Source organism: Vespa crabro, chromosome 4 (genome assembly GCF_910589235.1).
Source record: "Vespa crabro chromosome 4, iyVesCrab1.2, whole genome shotgun sequence".
NCBI classification, from domain to species: domain Eukaryota; kingdom Metazoa; phylum Arthropoda; class Insecta; order Hymenoptera; family Vespidae; genus Vespa; species Vespa crabro.
The window spans coordinates 10,689,437-10,703,297 of record NC_060958.1 but is presented as its reverse complement, the minus strand read 5'-3'; the positions used below and the strand labels follow the sequence as shown (position 1 = coordinate 10,703,297).

General features: G+C 32.4%; 3 protein-coding genes across 16 annotated transcripts in view; 2 read left to right on the top strand and 1 right to left on the bottom strand.

The window, feature by feature from the left end:
• LOC124423754 overlaps positions 1-2,125 on the top strand; it is a 35,226-nt gene extending 33,101 nt beyond the window's left edge. For all 3 annotated transcript variants that reach the window (XM_046961890.1, XM_046961888.1, XM_046961889.1), the window contains 2 exons: positions 796-1,449; positions 1,554-2,125. In XM_046961890.1, the coding sequence (XP_046817846.1) occupies positions 796-1,449; positions 1,554-1,721 (822 nt within the window). In that variant the 3' untranslated portion in view covers positions 1,722-2,125. The remainder of the gene's footprint in view (positions 1-795; positions 1,450-1,553) is intronic.
• A 345-nt stretch (positions 2,126-2,470) lies between these two features.
• On the top strand, positions 2,471-6,156 carry LOC124423698. The gene is made up of 6 exons (XM_046961743.1): positions 2,471-2,832; positions 2,894-3,175; positions 3,255-3,643; positions 3,676-4,327; positions 4,400-5,062; positions 5,363-6,156. The coding sequence occupies exons 1-6, from the start codon at positions 2,471-2,473 to the stop codon at positions 6,045-6,047; spliced, it is 3,033 nt and encodes a 1,010-aa protein (XP_046817699.1). The 3' UTR covers positions 6,048-6,156.
• Positions 6,157-7,864: 1,708 nt separating this feature from the next.
• LOC124423750 (probable phospholipid-transporting ATPase IA) overlaps positions 7,865-13,861 on the bottom strand; it is a 16,958-nt gene continuing 10,961 nt past the window's right edge. For 7 of the 12 annotated variants that reach the window (XM_046961868.1, XM_046961878.1, XM_046961877.1 and 4 more), the window contains 12 exons: positions 13,684-13,821; positions 13,449-13,601; positions 13,172-13,369; positions 12,969-13,068; positions 12,645-12,889; positions 12,434-12,559; positions 12,213-12,353; positions 12,030-12,148; positions 11,780-11,914; positions 11,584-11,688; positions 9,160-9,257; positions 7,865-8,398 (listed from right to left, as the gene is read on the bottom strand). In XM_046961868.1, the coding sequence (XP_046817824.1) occupies positions 8,253-8,398; positions 9,160-9,257; positions 11,584-11,688; positions 11,780-11,914; positions 12,030-12,148; positions 12,213-12,353; positions 12,434-12,559; positions 12,645-12,889; positions 12,969-13,068; positions 13,172-13,369; positions 13,449-13,601; positions 13,684-13,821 (1,704 nt within the window). In that variant the 3' untranslated portion in view covers positions 7,865-8,252. Of the gene's footprint in view, positions 8,399-9,159; positions 9,258-9,906; positions 10,132-10,399; positions 10,907-11,148; positions 11,324-11,583; positions 11,689-11,779; positions 11,915-12,029; positions 12,149-12,212; positions 12,354-12,433; positions 12,560-12,644; positions 12,890-12,968; positions 13,069-13,171; positions 13,370-13,448; positions 13,602-13,683; positions 13,822-13,861 lie in introns of those variants that run through there. The other 5 variants (XM_046961869.1, XM_046961873.1, XM_046961872.1 and 2 more) reach the window with 5 other exon arrangements.

Sequence of the window (13,861 nt, the reverse complement as noted above, 5' to 3'; positions counted from 1 at the left end):
CGACGTAAGAAACGGTTGCGTCTGTTTTCAGTTACGCGAGGACTGAGCTCGCTGTGCGATCGGTTTCAAGGTAGCCTTGTATGTACTTTTATACATTGACTGAAATATATATATATATATATATATATATATATACATACATACACATCCTCATCGGAAAATGTCATCTCACTCGGGTATCTTTGTGAAATAATAATTGTTCGTTCGTTTCTCTTCCGATTCTTCGAACGTATCAGGAAGTCCGGCAAGAATTGGTTTTTACGATTAACGAGTTCCAAGATTGGTAATAACGACAACGTGGTTGGTGAATCTAACGACAACGTGATCGTACTTTTCTCCTTATTCGTTAGAAAAACCTGATCCGAAGGACTTGGAAATAATATCAAAAAAGAGTTTGGAAAAATCTCAGTTGTGTTCATAATCATTGACATTATTATTATTTTTATTATTGTTATTATTGTTGTTGTTGTTGTTGTTGTTGTTGTTATTGTTATTATTATTGTTGTTGTTATTGTTCGATTATGAATTTTCGAAGATAAACTTTCTACGCTCGTGGATGAATAAGATATTTATATTCGAAGATGAATAACTCAAGGAGGACATCGACAAAAAAGAGTGTGTTGGTCACTATCACACCTTACACCGTTAGTACATATACTAGCTAAACGAAAAAAAAAAAAAAAAAAAAGATTGATATTATTCTGAGAAAATTGTTTAAATAGGTATCTAGTCTGGATTAGACTAGAATATTTTGTCTAAACGTTAAATCTAAACATTGTGTTTGAAATGATATAGGAACAGGAGAAGAGGGTGCTCGCAAATGGCTCCAACACTACGAATTCTACTAATGTAAGCAACACGACAAACGCAACGAATACAACGAACAATACGAATACAACGAGCAATACGAATAACAACACAACGTCGGCTCCACCACCAGCTCCTCCGCTTCCTTTTCCAACAAAAACTACGACGAGCGAGGACTCCGTGGAGATGCAAAGTATCGAATCGTTTAAATTGAAAGACACACCAAATCCAGTGATACCTAAACCACCACCGACTTACTTCCCCCTTTCGAATTCTTCCTCACCTGGATCTAATGGGAGTCCACGTCACGCTGCTACCGGAAACAAGACGCAGGTAATAAAAGAAAAGGATCAGTCAACGAGTCCTGCTAACGAGACGAATAAAAATTCCACTACAAACAACAATGCTGTCTCGCCAAATGGTACTGCCGGTCCACCTAAGCCAACCGTTGGAAAGGTCGCCATTAGGATAGGTGCTTACGAAGGTGAAGCTAAACAACCTGCCAAGCTTGATTTCTTAGCGCAACAACCTCGAACAGAGAAGAATGGAACCGAGGAAGCTAACGGACCGGTTGTATCCAGACTCCAAAACGAACTGGCTGCTACCTTGCAGAGATCTAACCTACGAAGGAAGACGGAAGGAGTAAGAATTTATATTTATGTTTTATCGAACGAGCCGAGTTCTTCGAATTTTTCTAGAGAACGCATTTCTCATAACTTTCACGTTTAACATTCTTTTTTTTACAGGAGAATCAAACGACTGCCAAGTCAATACCAGAGAATACGGTGATGTCCGAGAAGGAAACAACGAATCTAGAACCCAACAAGCTTCCCCAGAGCACCGTAGAAAAATTAGCCTCGGCATTAGGCAACAAAGTAACGATCAGAATAAATCCTGAGGATGGTAGCCGATAAAAGAATATATTAACGTATATAAATATACATGCATATCGCGGAGCTCTTGAGACTTTGTACATTTTTTTCCACCTCGTTTCAGTATACCTGATTCGACTTTATTATATAGATATATGGAGAAGAAACGAAAGAAAAAAAAAAAAAAAGGCGCTCCACCGAATCGGTGAACATCTTTTTTACGCATATGTCTTTTTTATATGTTATTTATTACCAATATCGTAATAACGAATAAGGAATGAAATATTAATCCTTATTAATCGAGGCTCGATACCGCGTGGAACACCATTTACCGCACACGCTAGGTTCATGCCTTTAAATATAGTCTTCTTCGACTGCGGCTATGTACGAAACTTAGACTAAGTATCAAACTAAATAAAGGCGTTTTAACGTATCACGAAAATAAATCAATATTTGCTCTTCCATCCTTTCATTCCTAAACTTATAGCGAAGGCAATAAGTTCGTTTAACTTTTCCAACAATTTTGGATCGATATTCCAATGAGAAAAAAAAAAAAAAAAGAAAAAGGAAATCTCTAAGTGCCTGAAGTTGAAACCCCAATCGATCGAGAGATCGTTGTCATCGTTATATTGGCATCGACGAAGCAGTAGGTAACCATTCCACATGGCAGACAAATCCTTCGGAAATTTACAAATTGTTCGGTTGTTTGAAATATCCCTAAACGATTCGATCATTTCGTACACGAAGTTTCAGTGTTTCTTTGACACCCGTTATCTAAAGAGAAATCTTTCATGCGAACCTCGCACGACTCCACCTGCCTCTCACGCCGATACGAACGAGCCCAAACGGAAAACAACAGGATCCAAAAACTCTTACTATCCGAATATTGTGATTTTTCTGATACCGTTCTCGTTGAATCTCCTTTCGCTGAAACCACTCGTAATGGACACGGTTTGCGTCAAGTAGCACTCGGTCTGACATCTCAGAGATTGATCGTAGCTGCTGATGTCTTCAAAAAGAATTCCGATAATTTTCTCTGTCCGGCTGACCTGGATCCAAGCATCGAAAGTTTCGAGCTCGTCTCTGTGTATCCTCTGGAATATATAACATTGAGTATATTCGCGAGAAGACAACGTAAAACTTTAAAAGGAAGGTACATATATGATATTACGAGAAATATATCCTACTTCTTATTGATATCTATGCTTTTAAATTAATTGTCTTGGATCAGATATTTCTTATAAAAGTAAGATATTTCTTAGGCTGATAGACGGCAGAACACATTATTACGAGCTCGGTGGAATTCATCGCAGGGAACTCTTTTGGAAAATTTGGTGCGATCAGGTACGAGATTTACTCGTGAAAAAGACAAAAAGTAGCTCGTTATCCGAGACCAGTGCTGCGAGTTCTTCAAGTACGACCACCGTGTACTTTCTATCATCCGAAATTGAAGTTGATGATAATTATTCTGGAAAAAAGAAAAAAAACGTGTACAGGTGTGAGCGTAATTTGTAATGATCATTACGTAATATTTCTTGAATGAGATAAAAGAGAAAAATTAACGATTGAGTGCAGAATCTGGGCTCATTACGGAGGTGCTGGTGATGGTATCCGTCCAAACTGGCCGCACAAAGATCTCTACCTTGGACCATCCTATAATGAATTAATGTTCGGTTATTACACTCCTATTCCTGTGAGATTTGCTGGGGCTAGCTTAGAAGAGATCAAATATACATTGGCTGATCATTCTCTAAATAAAATTGCTAACAAGAAACCTTGTCAAAGTTGGCCGGAGTGTCGTAATATCAAGTATAGAAAAAAAACGCAACATGGCGACGATCTGTGCGATGTTCTGTTCATTAGAGAAAAAGATCGACAGATCCTTACTAGCTGTAATTGTTCCTCATGCGATCATCGCAAATCTCAAGAAAAATTACTCGAAACTCAATGGAAAGAAAGTTGTGGTTAGTTTCTTGAGATTTTTGTTAATTTATCAAAAATCAATTACATATTTTTTCTTTAGAATTTACGAAGAGTTCGAGAAGAATTTTGGACAAATCTATGGAACATTCAGGAAAGAAACCAACGAAATTTATCCGCAAAAAGGAACAACAACAACCGAACATATTGATATCGAAAGTCTCACGATTTGGATTCGGTGTTCCAGAGAAGTGTAGTTCGGCTTTAGTATTAGATTCATCTAAAAGAGGTTATCGTTACAACAATAAATTGACCGGGAACCAGAATCCAATAGATATTTACGAATTGATTGAGAGTAGCGTCAGGATGTGGGAGGATCGGCAAAAGGGTCGATCTAGGCCAAGGAAAAATCGAAGACACTTGAGGAGATACGGCTTGACCACAGCTGCATACTTCTTTCGTGCTCTTGGACCTTGGTCTGTTCAATCCGGGGAACGAGAATCTGTTCAAGGTCGTAGAACATTGAGTGAAGTGAACATAAGAAGACAATACGTGGAACCTGAACTAAGATTGCCTGTCTCTCGCCGTCAGCTCGTAGCAAGCGTGTCCTGCAGTGCTTTGGAACCTGGAGGATGCAGTGCTATCGGTCCAGCAACGAGAGAACAAGTTATACTATTCTGGACTCCGGAATATTGGTACAGACCCAGAGCAGCGATCACAGCTTACAGGTTATTTTTTGGAAGTTTCTGTTAGCCTCGTCTAACTGTATTACCTCGAATATAATTCGTGATCGATGACAGAGAACTCAGAAGACACCTGGCATCGATCAAAGATTTTCGACAGAAGAAAGAACGACAGAAGAACGAGAAAAGATTCTTCTACGTTTGCAAGAAATCCCTACCCGGTAAAATGATGATGATGGAATCGAACGTTTCCTTGGAGGAAAAATCGGGCAGTCTGTTAAAACGAATTTTTTCTACAAGTGGACCTAACAAAAAAAGAGATAAGAGGAAGGAACGTAAGGATAATAATAATGATGATGATAGTACGATGTACCAATTGAAAAGACACTTGAAAATGGAAATGCGTGTTACTGTATGGGACTTGGATAGCAATACTCTGGCTAAACAATTGACTATGATAGATAGAGATCTCTTTATTCGTATACCTATCTCGGAGATTGAGATCATCGTCTTTCAAAAGTCATCGAGAAATGCACCGAATCTTGGAGCTTGGGTTGCATTTGGTCATAGAATAACTTGCTTAACGATCAGTGAGATACTTGCTATGAAGAAGATCGATATGAGAGTTAGGATCATGGTTAGATTTATTAATGCTGCGAACAAATGTTTCGACATAGGAAATTTTCATTCTTGCAGATCTATTTTAGCTGGTCTCCAGGCACCACCGATTTATCGGCTGAAATCGAGTTGGTCCTATTTACGAATTCATCATGCCAACAGGTATCTATCTATTATCTTTCTATATTAAATCTTTACATTGTAATTATTTTTCTACTTTCTTTTAAGCCAATCCTGATTTGATTTTCATTGATTTTTATATCTCATGTATTCATTTACACGTAAATATACTTTCAAAGCAATTTTTCAATATAACTTATTTCCTACGGATTTGTTTTATTAAATAAATGAAATGTCACGTCAGAGATGAATCCATAATGCGAAGGATTATATTTGTTCTTTAAACAACGTCAATCGAATATATATTCTATGGATGTAACCTTGAAGAAATTTAAATTTTAGATATTCCATTATGGAGAGACTCTGCAAGATTTATAAAAGTCCTGACTCTTGGATATATCGAAAAGCATGGGCAAAAGCAAAAAGAAATCCTCCTTGCATGCCTTACATCGGTGATCTTATAATCAGACTTCTCGGTCTCCATGTATCTCAATATTTCGAGGAAAATATCGTATCGACTAATTCGAAATATTTTCTATCGAAAAACATTACGACTTTACCAATATCGACTTCCATGAAAACTTTACAAGATAAATCTTTCGAGAAAAATTATACGAACTCTCCTATCGATTCCAACGAGCAAAAACAAAATTTAAGTACACGTATTCTCTTAGCTACTCTAGCAAAATTCAATTACACGAAATATCGAAATATCATAAATAAAGAAGAAGATTTTTCGATTGCATTCAGACAATGGCAATTGGCACGAAAATATTTCGATCGTTGGAATTATATAACCTTAAAATCAACGATCAAAAAACAAGACGAAGAGAGATTAAAGAAAATGAATTTGAAAAGTAAACGAGTCCTTGATTTATCGATTTGGTTAGGTGATTGTCAAAGATTTGCACGAGGATACAATTTTACGAGAGATTCGCTCGCTTGTGAATTTTTGTTAAAAGCACGTTATAGAGAGGATCGTGAAAATTTTTTTATCAGCTTGAAACTTGAACCTCCTGATACTTGAGAGAAAAAAAAAACGAACGACGGTGATCATGATGATTAAAACTTATCTTTGTAATAATCTAATCAACGTCAGCATAATTTCTTATCCTTTTACGAAAGACCATTCTAACCCTAAAATATAAAACGATATCTATAATTATTGATAAATAACATAGTTTACAGATATATATATATATATATTTTTTTTTTGTTTTTTTTTCTAATACAGTAATATTATATAGTATATTCCATAATATGAAATTCATTTTATTTCTCTTTGTATAAAAAATACCTAATTTTAATGTCACTGTTGTATGGCGTATATACACGAACAGCTCTATCTTATGGGAATACCTGTTTATATTTCACTTTGTTTACATTTTATTGTGATAATAAATTATTTACAAAATATAATATTCTATTTTTCAATGAAAGAATTTCTAAGAAAGACATTACGATGCAAAATACATCCGTTCGTACAGATGATCTACGGTGCTCGATCCAAGCGCTATCTAACAGCTGCGTTTGAACTAACTAACATTAGTAATACGCCGCAATATAGGCAACAATATATACAATCCATACATACATACATACATACATACATACATACATACGTACGTTTGTTTATTTGTTTGCTTAGAAAATATCTGTAATTCAAAATGAAAATATGTTTGGCATAAAATCTAATTAATCCCTTTGAATACATATATAAGAATTTATCTCGTATGTATGTATAAACATAATATATAAATAAATAATACCATTTATTTCATCATTTTATTCCGAACATAGTGTATACAATATTGTTACTATACATATGCATATAACTCTGTTAATACCATCAGTCGTAAAATTAAAAAAAAAAGTGTTGATGGATGGAAGAGTGAATCTCGAACGAAAAGATCCATGTATCAATATTCTTGACTAGATAACAACATAGTGTGTTTGTGTGTATGTGTGTGTGTATGTACAGTAATGAAATGTACGATGTTAATCGAAAAGAAACAAAAAAAAAAAAAAAAAAAAAAAAAAAAGAAAAAAAAATCATATAGTAACGTATATCGGGATAAAGGGTACAGTCTTTTTCTGGTACGAAGTCGAACTTATTTCTTCTTCGACCGTAATACGATCAAAGGATCCTTTTGGAAATGTACAAATAATTTATTCATTTTATTCGCATCTCTTCTTATCCATTCATCTTTCCAAAGAGAGCCTTTTCTATAATACATGCTCCTAGACGGATAAATTCGCATACTAACACATTCAGACTGCTGGTAAATAAAATTATTTAACATTCACAGTCGTAAATTCAATTTGGATAATATTGCTGACCTACTACGCGTATCGGCCGGTCCATTTTCGCCGTGATTATAATTTGTATTCCTTGTTTTGTTTTGCTTTTTTTTCTTTTTTCTTTTTTTTTTTTTTCTTTTTTTTTCCCCCTTAGTTTTTGGCTTTTTATAAGCGTATTTATCTTGATTGTATTATCAAAAATCACGGAAGTAATTTTCATAGATGTAAACAACGTATACTCGATATTACTAGCCATAAAAGTTGAATTAGCCATAAAAAAAATTTACTGAGAAATGCATTCCAGGAAAATAATGAATGTCGCCATCAAATTTGGTAGACGTATACATATGTAAACGTACGTACTACTACATATTTCTTTCTCTCTCTCTCTCTCTCTCTCTCTCTCTCTCCCCCTCCCTCCCTCTCTCCTCTATCTCTCGTATATTATTTCAAAAAAACAAATTCTAAAATATTTAAAATACTTTAATATATATATATATATATATCTATATATATTATATAGTATATAAAAGTTCATTTCTCTATCTTTTTGTTTGTTTTTTTTTTATTTTTATTTTTTTTATTTTTTCTTTACTTTTCTTCTTCGTTATACCACATAGGATGATTTAGAATTGTATCGATTTAGAAAGAGAATTTAGATTGCCTAATGGAATTTGTTATACTTTTAGAGAGTTTTTTTATTGGTATAATAGAAATTATATCGATCGAGATTTGAAACTTCTTCGAAGTGTATCAAATACGTTGAAAGGATCGAATAATTAAAATCGTGCATAAAATGCAGAAAAACAGACGTTACGCAGAGAGCACACGTCGAAAGCTATATAACTATATCGCTCTCGAAAAACTTTCAGGCCGACTTATAAAATGAAAGTAGCCGATGCCTCGCAATTTGTTAACTATAATATTAAGATTACATGCCGCCTGGTTTTGGAAGATTTGTATCATAAGCTCTGATCACATCCGTCTGAGTCACTGATCCTCCTTCCTCTTGGGAGAATGCGAATCCATCTGCATCACGCAGCATGCGCAATAACAAATGACGCAAACTATTAATTTCTGTCGCAGAAATGAATGATTTATTTATTATTAAACGTGCATGCCGAAAAATCATAGCTTCTTTGTTATTCGTAACATCACACGATCTTGATCTTTCGAAATATCGTATTTACGAAAAAAAAAAAAAAAAAGAAAAAGAAAAAGAAAGAAGAAAAAAAAGAAAAAGACACGAAACTGTTATTAAAATCGATTAGTCAGAAAAGAAACAAATATATTCATTATTTTGTCTTCGAATTTGTACATGAAAAGATAGAAAAAAAAATAGATAAATAGACAGATAGAAAGATATTGAAGTCATCAATGCTATTAAATGCAATTAGTGCTCTCTAATATACATATATATTTATATGTACAAAAGATACATATATATATATATACAAAGAAAATGTATTAAAAAGAAGTTGTAAAGTTTTAGTAATTCTTGCTAATAAAAGTGCTTTGAAATTGTGTTAATTAACTTTACAAAATATCGTTTAAAATAACACACCGTTTTAGCTAAAGCAGTGGAAGAATCAACGAAGCGTGTGCTCTTAACGAATGATACGTGAGTGCAAGATTATTAAACAAAAATACGTAATTTACAAAGAACTTTTCATTGTAGCGAGCTGGAGTAATATAGTAGTAGATAGTATAGATCGTTTCTTTAGTTAAATTATATATGGCAATTTTCAATAATTACAATGCGACTCACGATCCGTATACTCGTAACGAAATGAAGTAAAAGTGTCCAACACGGCAACCTGTAAAAGAAATAAACTTACGTGATAGCTCCACCTCGACATTTGCTCTGGAAGTGGCGTTAGATCGCCTGGTGAAAACACTTTTAACGTTTTTCAGAAGCCGCGCCGTCTCCGTCAATCTGCAAAGCCGGTCATTCAAACAATTTTTTTAAAAGATTCTCTCGTCTATTATAATGTACTTCTTTTTTTTTTTTTTTTTTTTTTTTTTTTATCCTTCTCTGCATCATCCAATAATTTGATACACTTTATCTAGTTCTAATCATTCTTATTGTTCTGCTCTTAACAATTTCGATCATTGTACCATTTTCAAGGAATATTCTTCACCTATTCTTCATATTGCCCTTTATGTATCTTTTTCAATGATCTAGATTGATATTAGCTATATCGATGATGGATGGTGCGCAGTATCAATCAATGTGCAAAAATTCAAAGGAGTATAGCACTGAAGTTTTTATCACTTCCGTCCTAGACTTTATATTCTTTTCAAATCACACAAGCACCATTTTAATTTATATATACACCTAATTATATATATATATATATATATATATATATATATATATATACACATATACATATACATATATATACACACACATATATATATATACACACCTCTATGGGAGAATATATTTCTCTCAAACATATTGTGCATAGAAAAGTGCATAAACTCTGATAATATTAGTTTACGCCGTACAACATATTCCATCAAATATTGTGCCGACAAAAGTGATAATCTTTACGATAAAATGTTCGACTTTTTCTGTATTTTGCATGTGACGATGCAAAAAAAAAAAAAAAAAAAAAAGAAAATATAAATCACACGTGCATACTGTTTCAAGCAATTTAATAAAAACATCAAGATATGCAAAAGAAGGTCATGTTGCTTTATTAACGTATAGCTTGCTCAAAGCGTGAACAATGATAGCAATTTCGGTTACTTTCTACTAGGAGTACTTACACCTCGCAAGATCGGCGATGGCATGCACAGGCCTGCACAGGATACCACGAATAAAACATACCAAAAAACTGCATTAGCAACAGCAATTCATTGATTCTAATTAGTATTTAGCAAATGATTACTACGATATGATTTAAAGAAGATGTCTCATCCTCTTCTTTTCCCTGATTTTTCAATGACTCTGAAATGTCTTATGATTTATAAATATTCTAAATAATACTCCTAAATATCGTTAATCTTATCATTATTTCTCTGATTACCAAAGAACAAAATTAGTATAACAATTGTATAAATGCTATGTAAAAATTCTAAGCTGCATTTTATTTAACAGAAACGTAATAAAATGTAATATTTAAACATTGTCTATCTTTACAAAGACGGTAATAGTAATCCAATAAATTATGATTAAAATAACGGATATTGTATTTTACTATTATACACTATTTTACTAAATAATAAAATAACCGTGCTATATTGTGCGTCTGTGTGTTGTGTGTGTGTTGTGTACGCGCGCGAGTGTATTTCATATATATTATAAAATCTACAGTATAACTTTTTTTTATCAAAGACGACTAGAAAGTTATAAATTGTACTATGATCACAGATCTGGTATACATGTATATAAGTTCATAGGTGAAAACATTTTACTAAGTATATGTAGTATGAATTGTTATTGTTGAATGGTGCGAAAACCACGAATCATTTGACGTAAATTCAAAAGGAATTGCTTTCATCCGATTTTGTCTTCGATATGGCTTTATCAAGGACCAACGTCGTTTTAATAGTCTCTTCGTGGACCTCGATCTCCTGTTATAATTTTCGTAATTCTATTCTATTAAACATTTCTTTATATTACTTTCCTATCTTCAAATATTTACTATATATTAAAATTAAAATATTCAAAAATTAATCAGGCAAGTTCATATAAAAAGTTTACTACCAATTCTCTTAAAGAAATTATTCAAAGATATTATTAAAGATCCATAATATTATTAACCAAAGAAATTTTCATGGTTAGTCACACCAAACTATTCATAGAAATTCCATAAAAAAAAAAAAAAAAGAAAGTTCATTTACCAAATGGATGGAATCCAATATTGTATTAACCATTAGATTAAACATCTAAAGCCATGCACAATCCATTTAATGGAAAAATTAAAAAGGGTTTAATCTAATTAATCAATGCTAAATCGCATGCAATTTACTTTTATAACTGGCACCTTCCTATGATGGCATTCATAAAAATATATACTATATATGATCATGTATCATTCTAATAAAACTAGACGTTTGGAATAAGATGACATTATTGATAAAATGAGAGCAGATGAAATGTTTAATTCTCAACCTTTTCTTAAAAAATGATATATGTAATCTTATATTCGTAAAAAGATTGATATATGCTCTATAATGATCACTTGTATCGAAGACGCTAAAAGTTATATTATAAAAACAATTGATGTAAAATTATATTTCATACTTACGAACTTCTATAATCTTGACCATTGAATATATCTCCAGGATCAGATTTTCTAATTTCATTTTCTCTAGCTGCTGCTGTGACAGATTTCCATACTGTATTCTTAACTCTACAGAAAGAATTTTAAACATTAAACAAGATTAAAAACTTATTTACAAAATCATAGATCATAGAAATAATTTTTGCTACTTTGCACTTACGCTTTTGCAGTTACATCAAGAAGTAATGCTGCCGATGGAATAAGTATAAGACCTAACCAAAAGACAGGCGACGAAAATAACATTTTGTCATTACCCAGCATGACAGCTCCAACATTTAATACAGGCCAAAAATTACTGAAAAGAATTATGATATTGAAAAATCATCTCTTTTCTTTTATTTTTTCTTTCCTCTGGTCTTGGTTTTTTTTTCTTTTTTTTTTTTTTTTTACAATATATAAATAGAACTTACCTATAAATAAAAATAAATAAAAACCAAAGTATAATAGATCCCCATGTGGCAACATGAGTGACCCATGTCCAAGAGTTTATTATTAATCCAGCCTTTCCACAAACTGTTACTACAACATACTAACGAGTAAAATTAATTTTTCTAATAAATAGCATGAAGATAAATATAACTATGTAAACTTACAGTATAAACAAAATTTCCTAGTAAAAGATATCCACCATCTTTACCGTGGGACCATACGACGTCTTGCTTAAGAGCCATAAGTGGTAACCAATAAAGTAAGGATGAATGAATTAAGGCATTTATTATCCATACCCAAAATACCTATGAAATATAAAGATTATATTTACAAATTAAACGTTATATCTCACCTATATTATAATTTTAAATAAAATTAATCATACTTTAATATTAAAAGATGACTCTCCAGTATTTTTTGTTGCATACAATCCTGGATGAGCTAAATGAGTTTCTGCTGAACATACTTTATCAAAAAGACCCATAGCCAGAGGAGGTGCTGCCGTAAATACCTATAATTATATATTATAAATTTTATTATAAAACTCATTCTTAATATTAATAAATAAATAATAATTATCAATATATAAAACTTACGACATTATAAAGACCAATAGACCATCTCTCAAAAAGAATCTGTCCAGACCAGCCGGAATATATTGCGAACCATAATTCAATTACATACAAACAAATATTCTTGTAAAACGAATATAGAATTAATTTACACATTCTACTATAATTCCAAGAACCATGAACAAATAAAAGACGTTTCAGAAAACGAAACTGTGCGATAGAATAATCGGATGCACAGGCTGCTTGTAGACCCTCGACACCAGATATTCCTAATTTGAAAATATTTATGCACTCAGATTTTTATTGTCTTATCAATCGTAATAAAAATATATATTTTATTTTACACACCAACGCCTATGTGAGCTTTCTGAATCATTGCTACATCATTTGCGCCATCTCCAATTGCTAACGTTACTGCTTTCTTATTACTTGTTATGAGATCAACAACCTGTAAGATTCTGATATATTAATAATCAAAATTTCGTATGTTGTAGCTACTACATTTAAAAGTAAATTAATCAAATAATTTAATAAGAAAATAATCAAATTACCTCGGCTTTTTGCATTGGCGAAACTCTACAACAAATAACTACCTTGCATGCTGAACATAAATCTAAAAAATCCATTCTAATGTCGCATGACAAGGCAAATTCCAAAGTACTGCCATCTATTACCAAAGCCACTTCATTTTGACGTTTCAAATCATCCCCAAAATCTTGGCAACGTTGAATAATGATTTCCCTTGTTTTCTGTAAAATATTTGTTGCTGCTTAAAATCATTTATTCAAAAATTCCTATAACTTTTCAGCATTACAAACTGCGATTTACATCTAGAGAATTTTCATTGATAATATACAAAGGCATCCCATGTGTGATTAATCTGCAGGAATAGCCAATATTAATCGCTGTTTCTTGTTTATCTCCAGTCAACACCCAAACATTAATATCAGCACGAAGTAAAGCCTGTAACGTTTCCGGAACCTAGGCGATATCGTATACAAATTAAAATACGATATAAGAAATCAACAAATAGATATTTAAAAAGAAAATTAGCAATACATACTTCATCTTGTAATTGATCTTCAATAGCAGTTGCTCCTAATAGAGTTAAATTGCTCTCAATGAGATTTGCTGCATGATCGAGTTTACTTTCACGATCTGTCATACTGATTGATGCATTATGATAAGTGTCACGCCATCTCTATTAAATATATTACAAACTATTACTTTATATTAAACTG